The sequence below is a fragment of the Podarcis pityusensis genome (genome assembly GCF_964106645.2).
Source record: "Podarcis pityusensis genome assembly, chromosome: 2".
NCBI lineage: Eukaryota > Metazoa > Chordata > Lepidosauria > Squamata > Lacertidae > Podarcis > Podarcis pityusensis.
The window spans coordinates 85,941,408-85,966,026 of NC_138029.1; the positions used below are offsets into that span (position 1 = coordinate 85,941,408).

The following is a 24,619-nucleotide window of genomic DNA, read 5'->3' on the forward strand; positions in this document are numbered from 1 at the left end:
CACATACACAAAGAAAACATATACAATTTACACAGCTAGATCAGCAAGCATATATGACAATCATGAAATAATGGTTGAAGCGTGGAGGACAGGGAATGACTTTGTGGCAAAACACAGTTAACATGCATGAGACCACCCAGTTAAGTCATGGCATTTCCACCATGAAGAAGATGGAAACCAGTCACAGAAATAGAGCAGTGACTTAGGATAAAGTAGCTTCTAACTTGGTTTTTAAAGAGTTTTAAAATTCAGTTTATTTATTAAGTACTCAAAGTTTAGTTCTACAATGTTTACTTTGAACAGTGAAATCCTATGTGTGTCTACCCAGAACTTCAAAAGGAAGTTCTGCTGAGTACAAGGGACTTCTCACCAAAGGTATGAATAGGATTGCAGCCTTTGCTAACAGACAAACAAACAAACAAACAAACAAACAAACAAAGCCATCTCCTCCTTGATGAAATATCAGTTTTTGGATTCAAACATGACAGTTTTTCCAAATATTAGTAAGCACATTTTTAAAAAACCACACAATATTGAGCCCTTGACAGTACCTTCCATATGCAAGGGAGAGTGGAGGGGTCCAGTACACACAAGGTTGTGTCACATAAACCCTTATGTGTTCAGACCTTAATCACACAGAAGCCCCTACATGCGTGTAGAGCACCTTTTCATGTGTTTGCGTTCAAATATAGCCACCAGGGCTTTTCCCACAGCGGATCTAAGTTGGGATAGAACCAGCCAACACAGTCCCACTTTGTTTGAAGAGGGCTATGGGACTTGACAAACATTGGGACTTGAAAAACATTGGGGTTTCCGTCATTCTGTCATTTATTTATCAGGACATTTATTTATATATTAATAATAATATATAATTATTATTATTATTATTCTAGTGTAAACGCACTTCAGCGGAGCTTACTGATTATAAAATGATAGGTTCATAAAAATAGTGCCAAATAATTACAAAATCAGCAGCTAAAGGGGGGGGGTCATTGAAACCTTGTCTAGCTCATAAAAATCCAGCCAGAATAAAAAGATCTTTACTAACCAGCAGAGAGGAAGGAGAGGAGGAGAAGGAGAAGGAGAAGTAGGAAGGGAGGAGGCCAGTGGCACTTCACAGGGCAAAGTGACTCTTAATCTGGGTGCAGCAGCTGAGAAGGCCCTCTCACTCATCCCACCAAGCCGTGCTTGTATTCTTAAGAGAGAATTATATTCCCTAATTCTATTGGTGAGGGACTGCTTCAGATACACCCCTCCAATTAAATCATTTCACACTATCCTTCAGACACAAGGATTTGTAGCATGCCCAGACTGACAACATTTCCAAGACACATACCTCAATTAGTTCAGAAACCCCTGTCGGCGTCACTGTTTCTGGAGCTTCTGGTCCGCCAGGCTTTGCTGCAGTGGCAACTATAGGGCACCCATGGAACCTGAGAAAAGAGAATTCCACCTCAGAGACAAGTCACTCCTTCTTTTTCTTCTCTTTTTAAAAATAGATTTCAAGACCACTCCATTCCTAAGTGGCTCAGAGAAGAAAATAAACTACACTATAAAATTCCAGTAATAACACCCTACTGCCCAGCGATGATTTCATATAAACAAACATGTTGAATATTCCCTGAAACCAATTAATGTTTAAAAAACTAAAAAAGCATAACTAGACCAAATACAGTTTGAGTGGCACCTAACCAATCCAGACCTTCCTCCTCAATTTCCCAAGCAAGTGCCTAAATAAGGACATTTTACATTTTTGGCGTATAGGCTAATGACCCAGTCAAGTCCAAGGACTGGTCCAAAGAAACTAAGGGAAAAATTAATTTGACCCAGCCTCATCCTACTGCATTGGTTCTGTTCCAGGGAGCAGCCCCATAAACTCCAAGGCAAATGTGTCCTGCCCGCCTGCTTTCACCAGGAAAACCACAACACTTTCCTGATTTTTCAGTGGTGCCAACTCAACAGGAAGCAAATCACGCAACAGTACACTTCCACCTGCAAATGGAATCATGGTATATTCAGTGATGAACTTTTCAAGGCTATAGTGTGTGTCTTTGTATGCGTTCTGCCTTCTCTTTCTTACTTTCTAGGAAAGTAATAAATTAGGAGTAGCCAAGTTTCAGACGATATCATCAACGCAGGTTGACTCTTCAGGGTCTCAGACAGACAACTTTTACATCTCCTGCTAGCTGAGTATGGAACCAGAGAATCTAGAAACTGGAGCTGGGCTTCCTAAACACAAAATACATGGTCTGTGCTCTGCTATGGCTTCTCTTTCAGACAGCTTAGGGTTCTCAGCAAGAATCAGCAATATTTATATAAGACTCGCCTATATAATGAAGAACTTGAAATCAGCAATTGAAGGAATTTAAAAATCGAAAGCTGACATTCTCAGGATGCTGAATCCTCTGCCACGTATCTTCTCCACCTGCGATCAGATTTTGCCTCACAAATACTATTGGCACTTTTAAAAAGAAGGCTTTTTTCCTTCTTAAGACAAAAACCTAAGTAAACAGAATGATAATAGCTCATTTTCTGCCATAAAAAGTGGGGGCAGGAAAATGTTACAAATACAGTAAATGCTCAGTTCTAGCAAGCATTCAACTTCAGCCACATAACAAATACTGGCAAGAAGTTTCTGAGTCAAAGGCCTGTCCCTTGCCTTTTTTGTTTTCAGGCTCCAAAGCCTTAGATTTTCATCTCAAAGGGGCAAGTTCCTGGGGGAAGGGAACTTTTTGACAAAGCAAGAATGTTCATGGGAAGTTTGATTCTCAAAGCTGCTCCAGTGCAGGCTCCACTGGGATCACAGCCCAAGTGTATTGCCCTTCCACTGAAGTTATCTAACACTAATCCTGTATACAAGGTATTTTCTCTGTTTATGTGCCATAAGCCTAAGGTTCCCAGGGACAAAGGACGATAAAAATGTGTACTGAGAATTCGAGCGATTAACCATAAAGCTTTTTGGAAATTCAATTATTTTTATCCAAATACATTTGGGCAATCTCTCCTAATACATATAAATTAATGTTGAATTAGGTGCCTTGGTGTGTGTTTTTTTTCAGAGGCAAGGGCTGAAAACATGACATATTGCTCTTACAAATGTATTAACATATAGCATACCTTGGGAACAAACTTTCCCCCCCTGTAACCAGTTTTAGTGGCATCAGAACACCTGCTTCTCACAGTAATACCTTTGCTAAAACACTGGAAAATGAAGAAGACTACAGTTCCACTCTATAAAAACATATTAAGTTATACAAGAGCCACCAAACATATATCAGGGTGAGTAGGAAGAGGAGAAGAAGTGGGGAAGGGGTGCAGTATTACATGGCTAGCTTTAATCTTGTGCCTCAAATGTGGCCAACCGAGGTGAGAATTTCCATTTCCCCCTGAGATTTTCAGATGTCTCCCCTGTCCTCCACTTCCTACGAGGTATCAACGTTCACACAAGTAGACGTGACATATTGGATAGACAGGATCTGCACTAAGAAAAGTGGGTTTGACAGATAGAGTTTGCAGACATGCAGTCTTGGACCTAGAAGGACTGGGTTCAAATTACTGGTCACTAGTGGATAAACTCTTGGACCTATCGCAATCTCTTGGCTCCTGAATCTGTAACAGAAGCAACGGAGAATTTAACACTTGTGGGATTTTTAAGAATACAGTAAGCACTGTGAAGCATTTGGAATGCTAGACGTGCTACAGAAATAAATAAACCAGTCAGCCAAACTTATCACAAAACTGGAGGAAGGGGTGCCGCTTATATTTGAGGCCCACATCTACAGATATGGGGCCAATCTAGACACAGTTTAATATTATATGCAGAAGCTGCAGTAAGATGCAAGCTCATGAGCTCTCCCTCCACCACAAACACACACATTCACTCACAAGAACAGCAGATTGAAAGCTTCCACATTCTATGTTAAATTAACCAGAGCTCCATGTTACATCTGAAATCAGGGACCTCTTGTCAGTTTAAATTGTAGTTAGCTCAGACAAGCCAGGATCAAACTGTGCTTTGTTCACTAACTGGACTTTGAAGTTACCAAAGTCCCTCAAAGTTTGAGGTAATGAAGAACTCGGGTACCTAAAAAGCAGGGAGAGCGAGTCCAAGGGATGCTGCAGCTTGTGCCCATAAGACCATGAGAGGCCAGTGTGGTGAGATAGTGAGACATAGCCGCCCTCCTGACACGCTGCCACAGACCAGGATGGTACAGGGACACAACTTTTATGAAGAAACCGAAGGCTTTTCTTTGGGGAATTATGGGACCAGAGATACTTAAACAATATAAAAATCAATTTATGTATGCAACCATGGCCACTCAAATCTTATTTTTCCCAAAGATGGAAGGAAGAAAATGTCCTGGCAAAAGAGGAATGACAACAGAAACTATTGGACTATGCAGAGATAACAAAGCTGACTGGAAGAATAAGAAATCAAGACTGCAATGTTTTTAATATAGAGTGGAAATCGTTTATTGAATGTTTACAAAAATATTGCAAAGAGATTAGGGCATTAGCTGGATTAATGTAAATATGTGCAGTGATATTAAACAACTATTGATTATATGTGTTAAATAATAAATCGGTTTAATTTGGAAATGGAGGAAAAATACTATAAATATAAGGAACCACAGAAAGAGGGGGAAGGGAGTCGAAATATGAAATATGTAATAACTTGATTTTTAAGAGTTTGTTGTTTGTTGTAAAATGAAATATATATAGGGACACAGCCAATCCAGCACACCCACCAATGCAGCAACACAGTCCTGACCTTGCCACCTCCCTGCCTTGCGCCATTACAGTAAGCAGCAGAAACACTGGTTCAGAAAAACTACTGGCCCACCATCAAACTGGCCCACCATCAAATCAGGAAAGACCAAACTTTGAATATTAGGGCTACTGTACTATTTGCATTGACCTAAAAGCGGTTTCAGCAGGTGCAGCTTTCCACGTTGCAGTGCTACAGGGGCTTGAAAAGCTCCCTGTGTGAAAAATGTTCTCACCCCTAGTGTCAAAATGCTAGACGTCCCCTGGTCTAAGATGTATATAGATTTAGAAGATCCTGCTTCAGTGCAAGGAGACTTTGAGTGAATGCCATCACTTTCTTTCCAGCTTTACAATTCATGGTACACAGTAATGAAGTCGCCTACCGGTTGCCAAGGAGAATGCAATTCCTATTTCTGTCCTCTGCATGATATGAATCTGGCTTGATGCTATGCCTCTCTGTTAGCATGGATTGTATCACTAATATTTTAGCAAATAATCCGTTCAACTCACTGGAAGTCCTTAAGTGCCTCTCTGCATTCATCCGCAGCCCCCATACATTCATTAGAGCCTACATGCATTCAAAAGGAATGAGAAAGGAGCCCTTTGTGTAGAAATATATGCAGCTCACTCAAAGAGCCAAAACTGGCAACTATAAGAACCACAAAACTGCAGGGCAAAAGGGCAGCTAGTCTAACTTCCTGCAGTATCTAATCCAGCCTTCACATCTAAGCATCTTTAATGGGCTAGTTCCAGCAGAGAGCAGAATCACTACAAGGAGTACTAGAAGTGTGGCTAAGAGGTCAAGATAAATTTACTAAAAACTAATCTGAGTGTCTCATGCAAGGGGGCTTATCCACAAACTTCAGAGGAATAGGCATGTTCCCCAAACAAAAGCATCCAATCGGTCCTGGAAAAAATCCTTACATTATAATCTATAAATAAGACAATCTGTTACACCCTAGAGAAAAATGTGGCAGCTTGCTAAAGTGTTTTAACATAATGCACAAATAAAAAATTTTTTAGGAAAATGAAAACCAGCCCAACAAAGGTTTTGCCCTTACTCCTTCACAAGTCACTTAAAGGAGGTAGGAGAGATAATGGCTGTGGGAATTGGGGATGAGACATGGAGCTTTCTAAGCAAACTGTTAAGCTTTTGATACAGCTACTGTTATTGCATCCACCTTTATTGGAGCATGGTGGAAGCTAGTCGGCTAGTATAAACTCCAAGGTTCTTAAACTAACAGGTTCTGGTAACACTTATGCAACACAGGATCGTTGCACTAAACTTGGTAGGTAGAGGCAGGGAGGCACACTCTCCTAAGCTTCCATCCTGACCAGTGTGAGCAGCAGGACTATGCACAACTACATCACTCCAATAAGCCGTGGTGCTGCTGGCTTACGTACTAAGAATCAGGAGTGTTTCAGAAATTCCTGCTGGCCAACTGTTGGTTTGGTGATGGAAACAATCATATTCCTAATCACAAAGACAGAGATCACCTGAAAAATATGAGACTGCATGACCCTGAATTTTAATAATGGAGGAAGGAAGATCAAGCATTCTAATTTATGAGCTCTTTTTTTTTGTAGAACACACTTGCACTTTAACTTCCAAGATATGCCAGAAGGCCTGGTGAAATGGCTTCTGAGAAATTATGAGGTTCAAAGGGCTACAAAGGTTTAACAGAGAAGAGGGTGAGAGGATTTTTAATATGACATTTATATCCTTGCTATATATTTCCAGCTTTTGTCAACCCTACAGTCAGAATCCTCAGTCTCTCTGGGTGTTGAAGGGTGTTGACCTCTACAGTGGTCATTTTCTCTTGATTTATAACAAGGTTGCATATTTAACCCAGTGTCAAGTAGTAGCAGTAATATCAACTCAAGTAAAAGCTAGAAAATCCTTTTCATTTTCCGGGGACAACATTATAGAGAAAGGATAAACTCAAGTATAAGTATTTGGTTTCACAAGTACAACTCACCTGAATATTCCCCTCAGCTGAACATCTGTTGCCAGTATGTTCAAACATAACAGATGCATCACAGATGTACTGTAAACCAAACTTTCTAGCAAGTAAATAACATTTCAGGAAATCCTTCAGTTGGTGTTGTTGTAAAATAATAATTCTGCTCAGTTGTTGCAGTCTCATGGACCTTATTACTGAAATTACATTCTTACCCAATACTGAAGCCACTGATATTATATTACCTGACTGATTTTACAAACAGCCAGAACTATAAAATTCTTTACCATGCATTTGAGGTCAATGAGAAATTAGAGCTTTGAAATTTTAAGATAGCTCAGAGCAAATATGAAAGTATTTACTTACCAAAGAATAACAAAATAAAGAGGAATCAAACTATAAAACAGGTTGACACACACAAAAATCGCAGCTTATTTACATTTGTTTGCCCTCCAGCAACTACCTTGAAGGACAGTTTAAACTGATGGGATTTTGTCTCTATCAAATCTGCAAATAGAAATTTAACTCAGTGACCTTTATGGTGTACTGATGAAAAGGAAACAGGGCAAAGATGAACAGAGAGACTGATAAAACAGTAAGATGTTTCAGATTGTTTGGTGGAACAAAAAGACACTATCCTGCAATCAGAGTAAGACATAAGGTGGTTTATGCAACCTAGTTTGGACGACTTATTTTGTCCTCTTGTACTTGTTAAACATTCAGTATTCAAAATGCATACCCTATTTATTTCTGCTGAAACTCTCGGAACTTAAGAAGGGGAAGGAACATAGCAGGTGAAGAATGAAGGTTCCTAGGCTTTGCTTTGCAATCTTTCTATGTTGTGACCTTGTGAGGGGGAAATCCACTCTATGTACCCACTTGCAACCATGACCTCAACAACAGCAGCTCCCTTCATAAACAACTTGCCGCTGGACAGTGGCTCTGTAGATATTTCACAGAAAAATGAAGTTGTATCTCTAGATGCAGATGCTAAAGGCACTAATAGAGCAGCAGGCCAGGAATATAGCAAACTAACCTGTCTCTGTAACTAGACATATAAAATAAGTGACAATTTAACACCCATGCAAAACCAAACACAATACTACACCTTATGGCTGGATATGTACACACTTGCAAGCTCTTTTCCAAAGTATGAAAATAAAAAGTGTTAACTAAGCCTTCAAAGCAGGAGATTTCATTCTGATCAAGTCATTAAAGGGCATTTTTCATCTGTGGGATAGCTCTCAATCATTTCCATAGAAAGCATGTGAAAACTACACAGAGATCTACAGAACATGTTCATACATGATCCCTTGAGCTGTGGCTACTACCCTGGATAGCTTTGATTTAGGGATTTTCTTTATAGAACATGGCTCATTCTGACTCTTTCTTTCATGTACATACCTGGCTCACTCAGTTACATACCTAGTATTTTCCAAGGTCTTCTGCATTTTCTTCGACATCTTCTCAACAGCAGCTTGTCGTTTACTTTCTGGAATAAGGTCTATTTTGTTCAAAACCACAATCATTTTCTGACATGCAATTTGCCCAATCACCAAGCACTCTGCTGACTGAGTCTGCATCCCTTTTGTTACGTCTATCACGAGCATCATCAGGTCAATTATCTGAGCCCCTGAAATAAAAAAATATGGAATCAGTGTCTAAAGATCAAGACGGTAAAAGTGTGAGTGCAAATATCACCCATATTTGTTATAACCAAAGAAAACAGGTGGCTTAGATAAAATTCCACAGTGAACATTCTACATTTTCTAGATATTTAAATGATTATAACACTAGGGCAGAATATAATTAAACAAAGAAAATAGAAATCAAAATTTAATTTTGCTCCACAGAGTATCAAATAAAAAAAAATACAACATATCTCATCTCATTTCAGAACCGTACTGACCCAACATAATTTTAACTGAACAATTTAAACTTTTAAAAAAAGCAATCCACGCTCCACAACAGCTAAAACACCACTGTCAAATTCTTCTCACCATGAAAAACTCCCTATTAGATTGAACTTAAAAGGGTGGCAATAGGAGCAATAATATGGAGTCGGGAGTGTGCATCAGCTGTTTACCCAATTCAATAATTTCCAGATGTTCACAGAGCAGGGGGCCCTTGCTTGCTGTCCCCGTCCCTCCATCATAATCCCAACAGCATGTCCCTGCAGCCCCCACAAGTCCAGACTGAACTTCTGCTCCGAGGGACTTGCTATACTTATGGTGGCTCCCCAAATAATTTAGATCCCTAACTGGAGAACCAACATGGGTAGAACAGTCTCACCACAGCATAAGTTCAGTTCAAGCACACTGAGGGCTGCAGAGGTGGGCTGTCAGGATGGTGGGCTGTCAGAAGCGGAAGGCCAAGGAGCACAACTCTTGCTTTCCCCACCTAATGAGACTAGAAATGCACAAGAGCAAACTAAATAAGATGGTTCTTATGATCCCTTGTCTAAGGCTACTTCAAACCTCCTCCTTCCAATGCCTCCAGCCACCAAACTTAATAGGGCTGTGTCAAAATATGTGTATTCTTCACCAGGGACCAAACACTGGCCATGGCCCTCAGTTATGGAGATTTTGGAAATGTATGGCCTCCTATCGGGTTTCCCCCCTTCATCTGTTCACTCAGTGCTTAAGTCACAACACTCATTTACATCTTGGCTTAAGATATGCACCTCTGAACTGGCACGATGTAGTTATGTGTCATAGCCTTATTCAAAAGGTGTGCTGCTTTATATGATATGGATTGAATTATAAAGCATTTTAACAGCAGTTTCAGACAGTTTCACTTGTCTTAACAATAATACAGTGGTACCTCGGGTTACATATGCTTCAGGTTTCATACGCTTCAGGTTACAGACTCCGCTAACCCAGAAATAGTACCTCAGGTTATGAACTTTGCTTCAGGATGAGAACAGAAATCGTGCTCCGGCAGCGCAGCGGCAGCAGGAGGCCCCATTAGCTAAAGTGGTCTTCAGGTTAAGAACGGACCTCCAGAATGAATTAAGTACTTAACCCGAGGTACCACTGTATCCTTAACAACAACTTTTTAAAATTTATGCTAAAACAGGTTGTGCTAAAAAAGGTTATGGCCAAGACACGTGATTTACCATAACTGTTTTTCTTTCGGTTTCTTCTTTACCATCAGAATTTAAGATCTTGCTTGCTTTTTCTTGGCTTACTTTATTTCCCTGATATAATCAGCTATCCATATCCATACACACTCATTTAGAATGTCCATGAGCTCAAAAAATTCAGCTTAAAAGTGCATTAAAATGCAGCACACTAGTAATCAAAGCTGAGGACCACAAGGGCAAGATACACAATCAGCATAATGTATCTGACCATCTTTTACTGGTGAAACAAAATCAAAGCAATGAAGCACTATTTCCATCTTATCAAACATTCGGATGGCTTCACGTGTGCATTTAACAGGCTGACACCATGTTTTCCAATTATCTTTGGGGCATACAATGCAGTGATTCAAGCAGACGTATGGGTCACAGTGCATTATTTACTAACTCATGAGAAAACAAGTAACTTCAGCAGGTAAAAATGTGAAACCACTCTTTGGCTAATCATTAAAAGCTGTCCTTATTTAAATGCTAGAAATCTACATAAACTGAGGGTGCATTACCGGTAATTTTAAGCAGTAAGATAATGTTTCACTTCAACCTGTGACTGCAGGAGAAACTTGCCCTTCTCTAAAATGGGAACAGCAACATTTACCTAGTTCACAGGGCTATGAGGTTAAAGAAAATTATTATACACCATTCTGCATACTCAAGCGTTGCAAAAATGAATTACATATTTTGGGTGCTTTTAAAATGTTTTTTCAGAGTACCTAGTATTCATTATTTGTAATGTTGTGGTGTATTTTATGTTACTTTAATGTCATTAATGAATTACATTAAACTTAGAATTCAGCTGCCTGTTAATTGTAGCAATGTCCAAGTAATGCCTGATACAACAGCATATGCTTTGGCATACAGTGGGTATACAGTCATAACTTGGGTTGAAGTTGCTTCAGGTTGAGCTTTTTCGGGTTGTGCTCCACGGCAGCCCGGAAGTAATGGAACACGTTACTTCTGGGTTTCGCCGCTTGCGCATGCACAGACTGTCAAAATGATGTCATCCGCATGCACAGAAGCGGTGAATCGTGACCCGCGCACGCACAGATGCGGGTTGCATTCGCTCCAGGATGCAAACGGATCCCGTTCGTATCCAGAGGTACCACTGTACGTTGTTTTTTTCGAGAGATAAAACTGTTGCTGATTATACCATAGCAAGCTTACAACTATAACATTGTTTTCAACCGAAATCTCCTCAAAATTGAAGCCCTTAAGAACTGAGGCATTTTGATTTATCAGATAAAATTAATCAAATCATTCCATAAAACCGATGTGTTGTAATGTGAATTTCACAAAAACCAAACCACATTGGATCTGTAAACTGCCAACATCAGGCCTAAGTGAATCCTGAACTAATTTGTATAGTTTTAGCTGTCACTATCTCTCAGCTTTTGTTTCCAACATGTAAAAGAAGAACCACTTTACCTGAAACAGTGACTGCTAAACAATCTGAAATGCTGAGGTGTTTCGTAAACAATGAATAGTGCTAGCTATAATTCCTGCATCAATGTAAATTGGATCTTGACCAGCATGGCTGAAAGGAATTAAGGCAGAAGCATTGAGGCATGAACACTGCATAACATCCTGATTTCCCCCTCAACACCGCTACAGACCAAGGGTGGTTTCAGCCATTACAAAATTCCTACACAGGGCTTGCTTTTGTATAGGAAATTTGCAATATTAGAAGCTTACGTTATTCTAGCTCAACTGTATTATGAACATCTCCACAAGCCTAAGAGGGTGGAAAATGTCATGGGAAACTGCCAATCTCTGAATCAGACCAAGCATATCCTTCCTGCTGCACGCCAGGAATGGAAAGTTGTGACACTGGAAGAAGCAGGGGATGCCCCACAAATATGGAACTTCTTTCCTAAATGTATGTAGGGGAAGGCAAACATTTCTGGAAGTATCAGACAAACTTTTTGATAGGTATTATTTACTGACCCTACTTTTCTTAGATTTAAAGAAAAAAAGCTAAAGGATCAGTTTACAAAGGGGTAGCCTCTTAGTCTCCAGCAACAACAAAAAGTATTGTGCCACTGTAAAGACTAGCAAATTTATTATGGCATAAGCCAAGCATGGGGAACCGGGCCCATTTTTTTTCTATTCCAGATTTCATAGGTACGTAGCAATTCCCCCACGCCTGTCAAGAAAGACAATGGAGTTCACTTAAAGGCTGACATTCCGGGGAGAGTGCAGTGGGGGGGGGGGAGCTTGCGTATAGAGGAGGGGGTTCCTACGAAGTAACATTTTATGAACTCCTAACATGAAATAAGTGGGCAAAGAACTCACTGCCAAACCATATTTATGACAATAAAAGCTTACAAAGATATCTGAGATTTCCCGCAGGTATTAAGGACTTAAACAACAAAGGAGAATATGAAGATGAACCTATATAACACCGCACTGTTATGCATATAATCTCATGAACAGAAGGCTTTTAATTCAGGTAAGAAAACACTATCACAGCCGCAGCGGTAGGGACATCAGAAACAATGACAGGAATAAAACAAGCCGATGCTATCTCACCATAAACCTGCACAATTTGCTGAGAGAACATCTTCCAAAGACACTGTGGGGAAAAGGAATAAAAAGAGTAACCGAACTGTTTCAGTTTTTCAGAGGATATTGTTCCATATAGATAAAAAGTGATCTGAGAGATGAGAAAGTTCTTCAGAAACCACCAAAGGCAGACAAGTGGGACTCAAAATGAATCTGAATGAAGCAGACACGCAGAAGACTGATCTGCATACATGAAAGCATCACTGAACAAGAAAACGATTACAATCTACTGTGGATACACCAGCCATGATCAGATAGAACCAATTACAAATTGGGAAAATCTTCTAGAAACAAAAAACATTATGAATCTATGGGAGGAGGGGGGAAATTTCCAACCTATGAGCGATTTCCCAGGAAAGCTAGACCAAAAGATCTCAAAATGCAGATTCAGCTACAGTTTTTGAGTTGAGGGTATTTTATAGTTTAAAACAAACAACCAGAGGCTGGGATCTCTACAACACACATCTCCATATATTCTATATATCAATAAGGTGGAAAGAGCAGGCTTTTTTCCAAACTTAAAACCACTGCAGACAGACATTAAGCATACTTTGTAGATTTCTTTCCAAATAGGAGGCAGCAGCACACTATCGTCTAGTGTATGGGCTGTTGCAGCCCAGTCTCCTCTAGCTTCTTCTCCAATATAAGAGAGTGCTGCCAGTCCTATTACACCTTCTAGAAATGGCAATGAACAGCTATTTCATGACTGCACACCATCCACCCACACAAATAGATGACTATAGCTTTAGGATTCACTGTGATATAAGCTATTGTTATTTCTTACATTAACGAGGTGGCTCTGAACATTGCTCTGATCCCAGCCCTGCTGGCCCCCAGCCCTCAGCAGGTCCTGCAAACCAAATGCAGCCCCTGACCCAAAAAAGGTTGCCCATCGCAGCCCTAACGCGTATAAATACATAAATACAAACATATGCTCACCCTGGAATGCATCTGCAGTCTAAAAACAAAAACCTATCAACTCACTAGAGTGAGGTCACAAGACATAATCAGAGAAGTGAAATGTATATTACAGAAAATCTTTCCCAACATTGGCAATTCAGCAGTCCTAGCCATCACTGGCCAAAAGCGTACTGTCTTTTGCCTTTCCTTAGAACTCTGATTGAGATCCAGCAGCATCATCCTTGGCTTGTTCACCAGATTTGAACAGACAACCAGACTTGCCTTGCCTTTGGAGTGTGAGCTCTGCCCTATCAGTGACTGCCTCAGCATCAGACTGGCCTATCCTGGGACTCTAAAACAGCAGAAAACAAGACAGCTAACATGCAACCCCTTCATATGGGCTAAAACACTCTGCCACAGTCCATGGCAGCCTGGGACTGAGTGATGGAAGGTGGAATCCCATCACATCTGGAGGGCCACAGGTAAGCCATTACAGCAATGTTCATCCCCATGCCCCCCACCCTCTGCAGATTAACACTGCCCTATAATGTCTGGAAAGGGCTTGTGAAAGATACTTTTCTATGGGTTCTCCCATTGCAGAGCTCTAAGATGCCCTCTTGGTAGATCCACTGTGCTAAGAATCTTGCATTGGTGGTGGCCCAGGAGAAGGTATTCTCTGTAGCAGCTCATAAGTTGTGCAATTCTCTCCTCCCAGAGGTACACCTGGAACCTTCACTATACAGCTCTCATTGTATGTTGAAGATGCATCTCTTTACCCTGTCCTTTATATTTCTAAGACCCACTCTATTCTTGTGATTGTAATTTGTTTTAAACTGTTTTAATAGTTAAAACAGTTGTGACCTGCCCTGGGAACTTAGAGTAAAGGGCAGGTGGTAAATAATAATAATAATAATAATAATAATAATAATAATAATAATAAATATTTAACCCACATGGACAGAACCAATCATGTGTCTTTCCAGTAGAACTGGTACCCTATATAAAAGGATACCTAAACAGGAAATATAATATGTTTTTGTTTTTATAGCCCAAATATATAATAGGAACTCAGGTACAATAATTCAATTAGGTGAGCTACAAATGTCAAGACCGGATCACTTATAGACCTCCCCTTCCATTTCTTGGAATCGAAAGAATTGTTGCTTTATTTTTAATAGGCTTGCTGCACACAACTAGAACAGTGAGACTACAATACTCCAGGCATGTGTTGTATGTCCAGGTGTTTTTATAAGTGCATGCAAACACCAAAGATGAATTTCCAGCTACTCATTTCAAAGCATATGAACTTTTGCCCCCTAAAAATGAAAACTAAAAGAGGTGCCTTGAGCTTGGCACATGATCAGACTGCTCCATCAGTATCTATCAATATCAAAAACTGTACATGCCTTGATCTCCAAACACAATAAAAATTGAGCGAGTAGAGGAAAAGGGAAGAGGGTCCAAGTGAGAATGAGTTAAAAGGTTTCACATGTCACAGGAGGATTGAACATAAGCACAACATTCTGACTACTTGCCTATTTAAGCTACTGCTGTGTTCTCTTTTTGTTTTTGTTTAGGTAATCTCTTTAGTTCTCTTTGCACAAACAGCACAACCCCTCTTCACAGGCACTGCAAATGGCAGAAAATGGAATTTAAAATGTAGAAATAAAATAATTGTGGGCCATGGGCTATAATTTGATTTCATGCTTTACAAGAAAATGAAATAGCATTTCCTTGAATGTATTTTAAAATATATATGGCTTTTTACCATGTTAGGATTTCCTCTAGCACAGAAGAGAAAATGTGCTGTTCTCAAGTATCACTGCTATTCGGGGGCAAAGCTGTTTTAATATGCACTTCCCATTCTGGGGAAAGAGGAAATTCTTCAATTAATAAACCGGGTGGACTGAGGCGAGTTTTAAAAGGTTTAATCAATTTCATCTGCACTTAGGATAAAAAGACTGACTATTCTACTCTTTTCTCCTTCTATACTAAAGTTTTTTTAAAAAAAAAAATCATAAAATAAATATTTTATTTTAAATTCTTTGAGGTTAATATCTCCTGTTTCAGGAAATATTGTCTGTTTCATGCAGCGCATACGAAACTTCCCCCGCCACCCTCTCTTAACTTTTTTTTTTTTTTTTGCTCCAAATCCCCATTCAGAAGTACGTAAATTATTCTGTTTCATATATAGTAACACCATGGGAGATACTACAAGCCATACAGGATTTTTGTAGGTACCTTTGGGGAGCTGATGGGGTGAACAAGGAAGATTTTTCCAGGATATGCAAACCTTCAAAATCCCACACTAAAGGGAGGGGGCCAAGAGTGCATGAACTATACATGAAAAAACCCTCTGTAAACGAATGCAAATCATGTATCAAAACCAGATACCAGAGCTTTGGACAGACAACATTTTGAAAAGAAACAGGAACTCCCAATGTGGTTCCAGCATCCCATAAGTATTTTGAGGCATGCTGTTCCATATGGAAGGTGTCACTAAACCCTGGTGGCCGGATGTCAGGGGTGAACATCAGGGAATCAGTCACTCCTTAATTTCTGTGTTGCTTCCTACAAAAACCCAACACCGATCACCGCAGGAGTCAAGATATTTGATTAGAGAAACCCTTGAATAGAAAATTGCCGTGCTTCTAGATAGCCAGAAGTTACATTGAGTCCTAACGTTACAACAAGGCACAGTAGTTTTCCGTAGCTTTCCTGGCCAACACTCTTGTAAAGCCCTAAATCAGGGATGGGGAATCTTTTTCAGGCCAACGATCACATTCTCTCGTGAGCCACCTTCTGGGGGCAGCATGCTGTGGTATCTTGGGCTGCAGTTACTGTCCCCAAGCGAAAAGTGCCACTCAGTGCAAACTTCTCATTTCTCATATATAAGTGAATGGCTCCCATTCACTCCTAAGGGCACAGCAGAAGTGCTGCACTTAGTGACAGAATCACTCAAGATGGAGGCTTTCCCTTCACATGCATCCCACCTACCAAAATGACAGGGCTTTGCACTGGTCCTTAAGTGTCACAAACTGGCAGGACAACAAGGAGGAGGATCCCAGTGAGGGATGCAGCCATGACTGGGCACCAGGGCAAGCTGGGGATGGAAGAGCAGAGGTTGGGGTCGCGGAAAGTTCACATGGGATGACACAGGACAGCAAGAGGATGGGGGTCAGAACGCAGGGACCAGAAGAGGAGTACTCCTCATCAGAACGGGAGAGGCCTCCGTCTCTATGAACAAGGCAGACTCTGAGGTGTAGGGAGAAGCAGGAAGTACGCTCTGGGAAGCAGAGCTGAGGTGCTGGATCTGCTCAACTGCCTATGTTGATAGACTTCAGCTAGGATACTCGGCTATGGGACTGTGCTTCAGGGTTGATTCTAGGCTGTATTTCCTGACTGCTGGACTTTGAACATGGCTTACCTTTCCTGTCCATTAGACTTCGGATTTTGCTTATGTGGACTGACCCCTGGACCGTGTTTCCTGACTGGTGAACTTTGGACTTAGCATACTGTATATGCTAGCAGGAATTGCTGCCAGGTAGGCCAAGGATTCAGGACGTTAAGAGTGACGAAGAACTCCCTCTTTGGAATACTGTAACACATAGTGGTATGTTCAGTAACAGAAGGGGAAGGGGTTCCCTGATTTCAGAGCAGAAATGGGGAATCTGCGGCCATCGAGATATTGCTAGACTACAACTTTTGATCTGCCATCTTTATTCAAAATGGTGAGCAGTGGACCATTGTTAACAATGATTGCTGTCCCCACCTCAGGAACCATCATGCTGAGTTTGGTGACAGTATCTCAAGTGACAGCCAAACTTATAGAGATGGACAGACAGACAAACCACTTTTCAAAATATACAGTAGATTCTCCCAAAGAAGTTATCATTTAAATTATTATTAAAAGAAATTTAAATCCACTAGAATAAGCATATGCAGCAAGATTGATTTTTCACATGACTTTTTATGGGTAGAAAAAAGAAACATGAGTCGAAGTATGCAGAACAAATCACAGCATTTCCTCTTTCCATAGGGAAAAAATAATTAGTTTTCATCAAAACTGGAGTTATAACTAGAACTTTAATCAAGGCTTGTCAATGCTATCTGGATGTAGTGGGCTTTTTACACTCACTTGAACTTAACTCCATGAAAACCCCAAGTACCTCAATTGCACACCATTCGTCTCATAGCAGTATGGAAATTTGTGGAAGGGGGTAAACAGAAGAAGGTTAAAAACAAGAGTGGAAGCTGAAACAACTGTAAAAACAGCTGTAACAAAATAACCCATTCCCAAGACTGCAGACCTGAAATCATTGCTAGAACTCAATGCAAATGGCCTTAACAAAAATGTAGCAGCCAATCAAAATTGATAGTGCAAAATTAAATAGCAAATGTACATGAACATTAACTAAATTTCCTAACTGAAAACTCACTGAAAACCTATCCTAAAGCAATGCTTTCAATCAGACCACTGTTGTTGTTTGAACAAAATAACCTCTAAGCAATAGGTGTTAAAATACACTTGTGGGTGGGGATGTTATGTGATCTCACTGCCCCAATGGCTCTTTAATCTCTGCTCCCATCAACGTTCAAGCCCATATATTCTCCTTTCTCAAATATTACTAGCCCAGTGGAGTTAAGTTGCATATTCATATCCTTTTTTCATATAATCTTCACCTGCATATACTGTTTTTTTCTCCCCAAATATTCATTCATCAATAATGAATTGTTGATTACTGTTTGATATTATTATGCTCAAATCTTTCACAAATGGAAATGAATTCACTAGACTATTTAAAATAAATCTTTCTAAATATATTTTAGCCTCTTGAGTCCTGTTTGGTCACCACCCTCTCTCCCACTGAAGCAATAAAGGACCTCATTTTCAGTTACTTAAGGGAAATAATAAACATCACATGGCAAAACAAATAAGGTTTTGAAACAGGACTGGACAACTTTAATGAAACTGCAATTATAGAATTTTAGCTCTGTTGGGTAAGATGTCGAGGCTATAGAAGTGACTACCTGAATCATGTCAATTTTATACTCTTACTCCAAACTCAAGTATAGAAAATGTTATAGGAATGCTATAGGAAAGCAATACCAAAACAGTGGGTATGTTGTACGTAATGCTAAACCATTGTTTAGTATCGCATGCATGAGGCCTGGATTTATGGCCATAATGTCTTTTTGCAACTGTACCTAAAGTAAAGAGGTGAATGAGGAGCATATGAGCCCAAGGGCATGGAAGAAGAGGACTAAAGTCATGTAGCTGGCTGATTTATACCTACCAGGTGCAAAAACACAATGGCAATTCATTTCTAGCAAATTCAAGCCTCCAAAACAAAACATATGTCTCTATTTCACAAACATAAATTGACCCATATCTATTTTCTTTTTCTATCTTTGGGCCATTTTCACATATTACACAGTCTAACACATGTCTGACTACCAAAGCATCCGATCCTGTCGTCCTGAGAAGTACAATATGCACATCTGATATGCTCATATCCTACACTTACAGGTATAGACTTAAAATATCTTAGGTGAATAGTCCTTTCATTATGGATCCAACAGAGAAACTACACCTTATTCCAAGGTTTAAAGCAGGCTTCCTCAAACTTGGCCCTCCAGATGTTTTGAGACTACAATTCCCATCATCGCTGACCACTGGTCCTGCTAGGGATCATGGGAGTTGTAGGCCAAAAACATCTGGAGGGCCGAGGTTGAGGAAGCCTGGTTTAAAGACTGGAATCAATTCAGGAATTTAGAAATATATAAATGAGATTCAAGTTGCACTTCTAAACATACAGTGCTCAAACTAAGCCATGCCAAAATCAATGGGACTTGCTTGCAAGTGAATCTGCTGAGGATCAATGTGTTAAGGGTGTAAAATGTTTTCTAAAATAGCAATGCAGGTCCTCATGAAGAGGAAAGTAACAAAATTTGTCCCAAACAGTTTAAACTGAAGAAGATGCAGAAAAGGCAATTCACTGGTGGCTGACTAGGGGTCAGAAGCATATATTGGGCATTTACTTCTGCCAGTTTCCATTATGTTAATGGAAATGGAGGGAATGGGGCTAACATGTTAATCACATCCACATGCACTCTATGCCACAGGGTGTGTTTCAAGATGAATTCTAATCAATTTATCTTTATATCCAGCTGCCTACTTTCCCACTTGTATCATCACTGAGGTACTCCAAAACCCTTTTTTAAATGCCACCTGTGCAGGGCACACAAACTAAAAACAGTGCAAACACATGCTTTCTCAAACAGAGAATGTGTCATATCCAGAGCAATTTAGGATTATCCTATGGCCTGTTGAGTTGGTTCTGAATATTCAGCAGAAGTGTGATTAGTTCAAGCTTCAGTCCTCTTGTTGGGAGGTATTTTGTTTTGGTATCAAGACCATATGTGCTCATGCAATGCTTTGGAAAATTAACTGTAACTTAGCATTTAACCTTGGGCCTTACACAGCTGACCATAAATGGCATCTGTGACTCAGTGAAACTTTTTTTTAAAAAAAGAGTTCTGAAATGTAAATAGGTTAGAAAAAACTAATTTTATTAAATGTATTGTCTTAATTTACATCACATTTATGTGAAGTTTTCTAATAAGTGTGTACAGGAAAATAGGGCGAACTCCATTTAGTGAATATATCCTAGATGGACCAGAAAGGGGAAATCGCCTGCCCTGAACAGCTAACACTTAAAAGCAAATGCCTCACAAGACCACAAATAGTATTTTATCACAATTAAAACTGCAAAGTTAAAATGGACATGTGAAGGGCACGTGGCAAGAGATGACTTGAGAGGAATAAAGCAGTACTAGTGTGGAGACCCTACAATTTTAAAAAGACCAAGGCGATGACAACCTATGTAATGAGTGGATGGTCTAAAACAGGGGTGGCCAACTCTCAAGAGACTGTGGTCTACTTTCAGAATTAAAAACTGGCAGTGATCTACCCCCGTTTTTGGGGGTTCAGCTCAAAGTTGTTGAACTTTTTTTAGGGATTTACAAAAAGCTTGGGGGGGGGATTCCGTTTTTGGGGGGGTTAAAAGCAAGGGACAAAGGGGTAAAGTCACTCACGAAAATCGCTATGGATCAAAACAGCAGCACAGAGAAAGTTCCGTCTTCCCTTCCAGAGATCATACAACATTGGAGGGCGGGGTGTGGGGGCATGGCAGGAGTCAGTTTTAGCGGAGCGATCTGCCAAAACCTCACAGGGATCTACCAATAGATCACGATCGACCTGTTGGACATCCCTGGTCTAAAAGTAACAACAGGGTTTATGTAGATGCAGCAAGCTAACAAAAGAGAACGTTGCAGAGAATTTGAAAAGACTTAGGTCCAAAGATGGATGTGAGACGCTATAGAAGAATATGGCCTTCTCTGTTATAAGTCAACCCACATCAGACAACTCAGGACCCACTAACCAGCATCAAAGATGAGCTGGTTACCAAGACACAACTTGAGATCTGCAGAAAGTGTGAAAAGAGAACCTTTGCTACTCATACTTCTATTCCCCATTATTTCAATTAAAATATGGTTTATTGTGTGGCAATGCAGGAAAGGAGGAGTGCACAGCCTCCAAAGGAGATTATAGATAGATGATAGATGATAGTCATTAAATTTTATCCTGATTCTAATTTTTAAGCTGTATTTTAATCAATTGTTTGATTGTGTTTTAACGTATTTTATATTTGATGTTAGCCGCCCTGAGCCCTGTCTTGACCGGGGAGGGCAGGGTATAAATAAAAACTTACTTACTTACTTACTTACTTACTTACTAGATGATAGATAGATAGATAGATAGATAGATATTCAATAAAACTGAGGAGAAAAGGTTTGCAAAATGATGATGCTGACTAGAAAATGTGAGTGTCTCCTTCTCAAACAATGTCAAGGAGATATTAACCACATTCCACACAGCAATTAACAGATTAACTAGGGAAATATATGTTCTCGAATACAAAATCTGCACTGTGGATGCTCAGAAACTGCAATATAGAAATAATAATTTTCCATTTAGCTGCATTGTAAATGTTCAACCTTGAAAGCGCAACCCTTAAAAAGTGTGTGGCCTATGTGCAGCTACATGTACCTGCTACCTTTATTTACAATGCAGAAAGTTAACGTTCTTACTCATAGAGCCTGCTAACCTTTAAAACAAATGGCTTCTTCAAGTGAACAGTCTCAAGAAACTGTTAATCAATCCATAAAGTTCTCACAAACCTTTTAAATAAGAATGAAAAGCCAAAAACACTGCTTAGAGGCGACGCCAGTAATGTGTTTGTTAGCTTCCCACCATCTCCAACACTGGAATAACATCACTCCGGGTTATAAACATCTGTACTCACATAGAGAATGTACAATACATTAAAAAAACAACAACTCTGGGCCCACATATCCTGTAGCTCTGTACTTCACAAACAAAAGGTTGGGGGAAGAAAGAGGGGGTGGGGTACAGGGAATAAAGGCTTAAAGATTAAAGTCACAGGCAGAGACAGACGGCTCTGTTTTTTAATAACTGAAAACATGAGTTGTGCCTGAATGTGTTCATTGTTTTACAGAAGGGGGGAGAGTCTACGAAAGCAGGACTCACTGGCGACAGGGCTGCCTTGCCATCAAAAGTAAGATTTACAAAAAAAAAAAAAAACAGACTTCAACTCTATGCCTTAATTTCCCCTCCTGTAATGTTTAATGATGCAAGTCAGGTAGGAATCACCAAGCTACCTCTTCTGTCTCTCCCAACTCTGATCCTTTCATGAAACTGGAGAAAACTCCGTGAAGGGGAAAAACTACTCAAAGCATCAACAACTTACCGGTAACACAAATTAAGGAGCATTCAGATCCATTTGTGTCCTAAAGCATAAAATGTATTGCCATGTACACATTTTTATGTACTTCTGTCTGTGCAGTATAGCATGCAATCCACTATATTTTTGATGAGTGTATTTTAATAATAATTTATTTAATACAGAGCGTTATGACTTAGATTTTATTAGGAACAATCAGGTTCCTGAGATCCTATTTGAAATCATTTTCATCAGTTTAAAACAAAGTTAAATTCATATTGTGTTGCTCAAAGGTTTATCTGTGGCCTTGCTTTTACTTTTTTTAGGGCTGGATCAGCTGAGGAACCCCCCCCCCCCCCAAAAAAAATGGTTTGCTTAGCAGTAGAGAAAAATGCAGAACTAAACCTGGAAAGCAGAAAATGCAAAGTCTAGACCTCAAAATGTTTTCATAATTAATTTTAAAAGGGAAAAGCTTGGGGACTCGGGGGAGGAAGGGGCTGAACCCAAAGGAAGGAAGCTGGGTTTAAGTAATGTTTGAGAACCCTGAAACAAAAAATAACCCTTTTTTGGGGGGAGGGTTACAAAAGTAGAAAACAAGCATGATGCCACAGTTCAGATTTTATTGTTGTCATTATTATTTCACAATTAGGCATTAGTAAACACATTTTAAATTTAACAATTTCTTGCATTTGAGGCATCCTATTAAAAGATAAAGAGGAGTGCTTTGCAGAGAAGTCGTAGGAAAGAGAAAAATGCATGGAAAAACACTACTGAACAAGTATTTGAAAAATTGTACAAACATATGACTACACCTGCAAAAATTATTCTGTGAGGTTTTATGAGCCAATACAGGATGTTAAGTTTAAAGAGCAGCATGGATCTGTATTGCAATGCCAGCGAAGCCAACACCACCAGATGCTATGCATGAGGCGGTGAACGTTCATGATTTCAGTGCAAAAACCTTAAAAGCATTTCAGCAACAGATGCATCAGTGGAACTTTTGGAATCTAACATTTTGTGGCAACCTTTTGGAATAGGAGAAAGGGCGGCACAACATGACTTATTGCCATGTCTGCCTGGCACAGGATATTGCTGTGTACAAGCACGGTGAGCCAGCTTGAGCTATCCTTATCTATATAATGACAGCGTCCGTCCTCTCTCTCCTCCACTTAGCAACAAACCCAAAGGTTCATAGTTAGGAATGACATTCCAAAATTAATACCAACATCAAAACAGCAATCTTCAAAAGGTTAAAACAGTGGAAATGTTGCTCCCCAAGACCAAAGCCATGCTGTCTCCAAAACAGCCCAAGGGCAAACCAGTAAAAGTCAGGGAGAGGAGGAGGGTTAGATCTATACTCTGTTGTTTCTTACTCTTAGGAAAATGTGACCAGGGTGGTAATTTACCTTGTACAACCAAATTGTACATGAAAGTTTTGAAACAGTCCATTAAACGTAACATTATGGAACAAGACTGAAGGTCCGAGTGGAACACATTAGACATGCATTCCAAATCAAGGCTACAAGAATTAGTCTAGCAGGCAGGCGATTGTCAGCAGGCAGGATAAATGGTCAACAGTTTCTACCAATGAGGCACTACAATTAGCCCATAGGCTCCCCTGGCAACTTACCAAGAAGCCAAGGGGCACTACTAACTTGCAGAATGAACCACCCACAGCTATACTGTGGAAAGCTGGTCTATGATGAAAAGAGCCCATAATAATTGCTCTAACTTGATAAGAGCTGATTAGATTAGATGTTGGAGCAAAGGAAAATTAATCAAATTGATTCTACCCAGGGAGGGCGTACTCCAAGAACCACTGCAGATATTGAGAGATAATGGTTAAGTGCTCTGGAGCCAGCCTTAGGATCCCTCATCTCAAGCTTCGCTTCCAACACAAGCAAATAGTGAGAACAGTGAGCCCTGGCTAAGGTGAAATGGGAAGAAATTAGTGCTGGAGAGGGGAGGGGAGGAAGCACTGCACCCACTCTAACCCTAAGGGCCAAACTATATGTTACAGGAAATGCAGAGATTTCCTACTGTTAGTTGGTTGGCATCTGTCTGTCTCAGGAGACAATGGAGGAAGGCACCTTTGGGGGTGAAGTCAAATTGTTGGAAAGCAACATCATCTGATGCGTCTGGAGAGACTGATATGGGACAGACATGTTCTGTTGCAGCTGGGGCAGATGATGGCGTCTGGTTGTGCTGTTACAGAAGCACCATGGTGTTTCTTCTCTCTGCAGTCATTCCTCCTCTGGTCCTTGCTGTGGATATACAACCTGACTGTCTCCAGGCACTGTGGTCATCAGCAAGACATTTCCACATGGTGGGGTCAATGTTGTCAGCCTTCATGTCACGTTTTCAGACATTTTTTGTAACATAGAGTTGGTCAGCAAGTTGGCCTGGTGCCAGTGCCCCATAAAGCACATCCTTGGAGATCCTTCTATCTTCCATTCTGTGGACATGGCCAAGGCAGCGTAGGC

General features: G+C 40.1%; 1 protein-coding gene across 4 annotated transcripts in view; it reads right to left on the minus strand.

Moving 5' to 3' along the window:
- The window catches only part of EEFSEC (eukaryotic elongation factor, selenocysteine-tRNA specific), a 162,906-nt gene that overhangs the window by 101,398 nt on the left and 36,889 nt on the right, over positions 1 to 24,619 (minus strand). For all 4 annotated transcript variants that reach the window (XM_080996924.1, XM_080996927.1, XM_080996925.1 and 1 more), the window contains 2 exons: positions 8,154 to 8,361; positions 1,337 to 1,433 (listed from right to left, as the gene is read on the minus strand). In XM_080996924.1, coding sequence (XP_080853050.1) covers positions 1,337 to 1,433; positions 8,154 to 8,361 — 305 coding nt within the window. The remainder of the gene's footprint in view (positions 1 to 1,336; positions 1,434 to 8,153; positions 8,362 to 24,619) is intronic.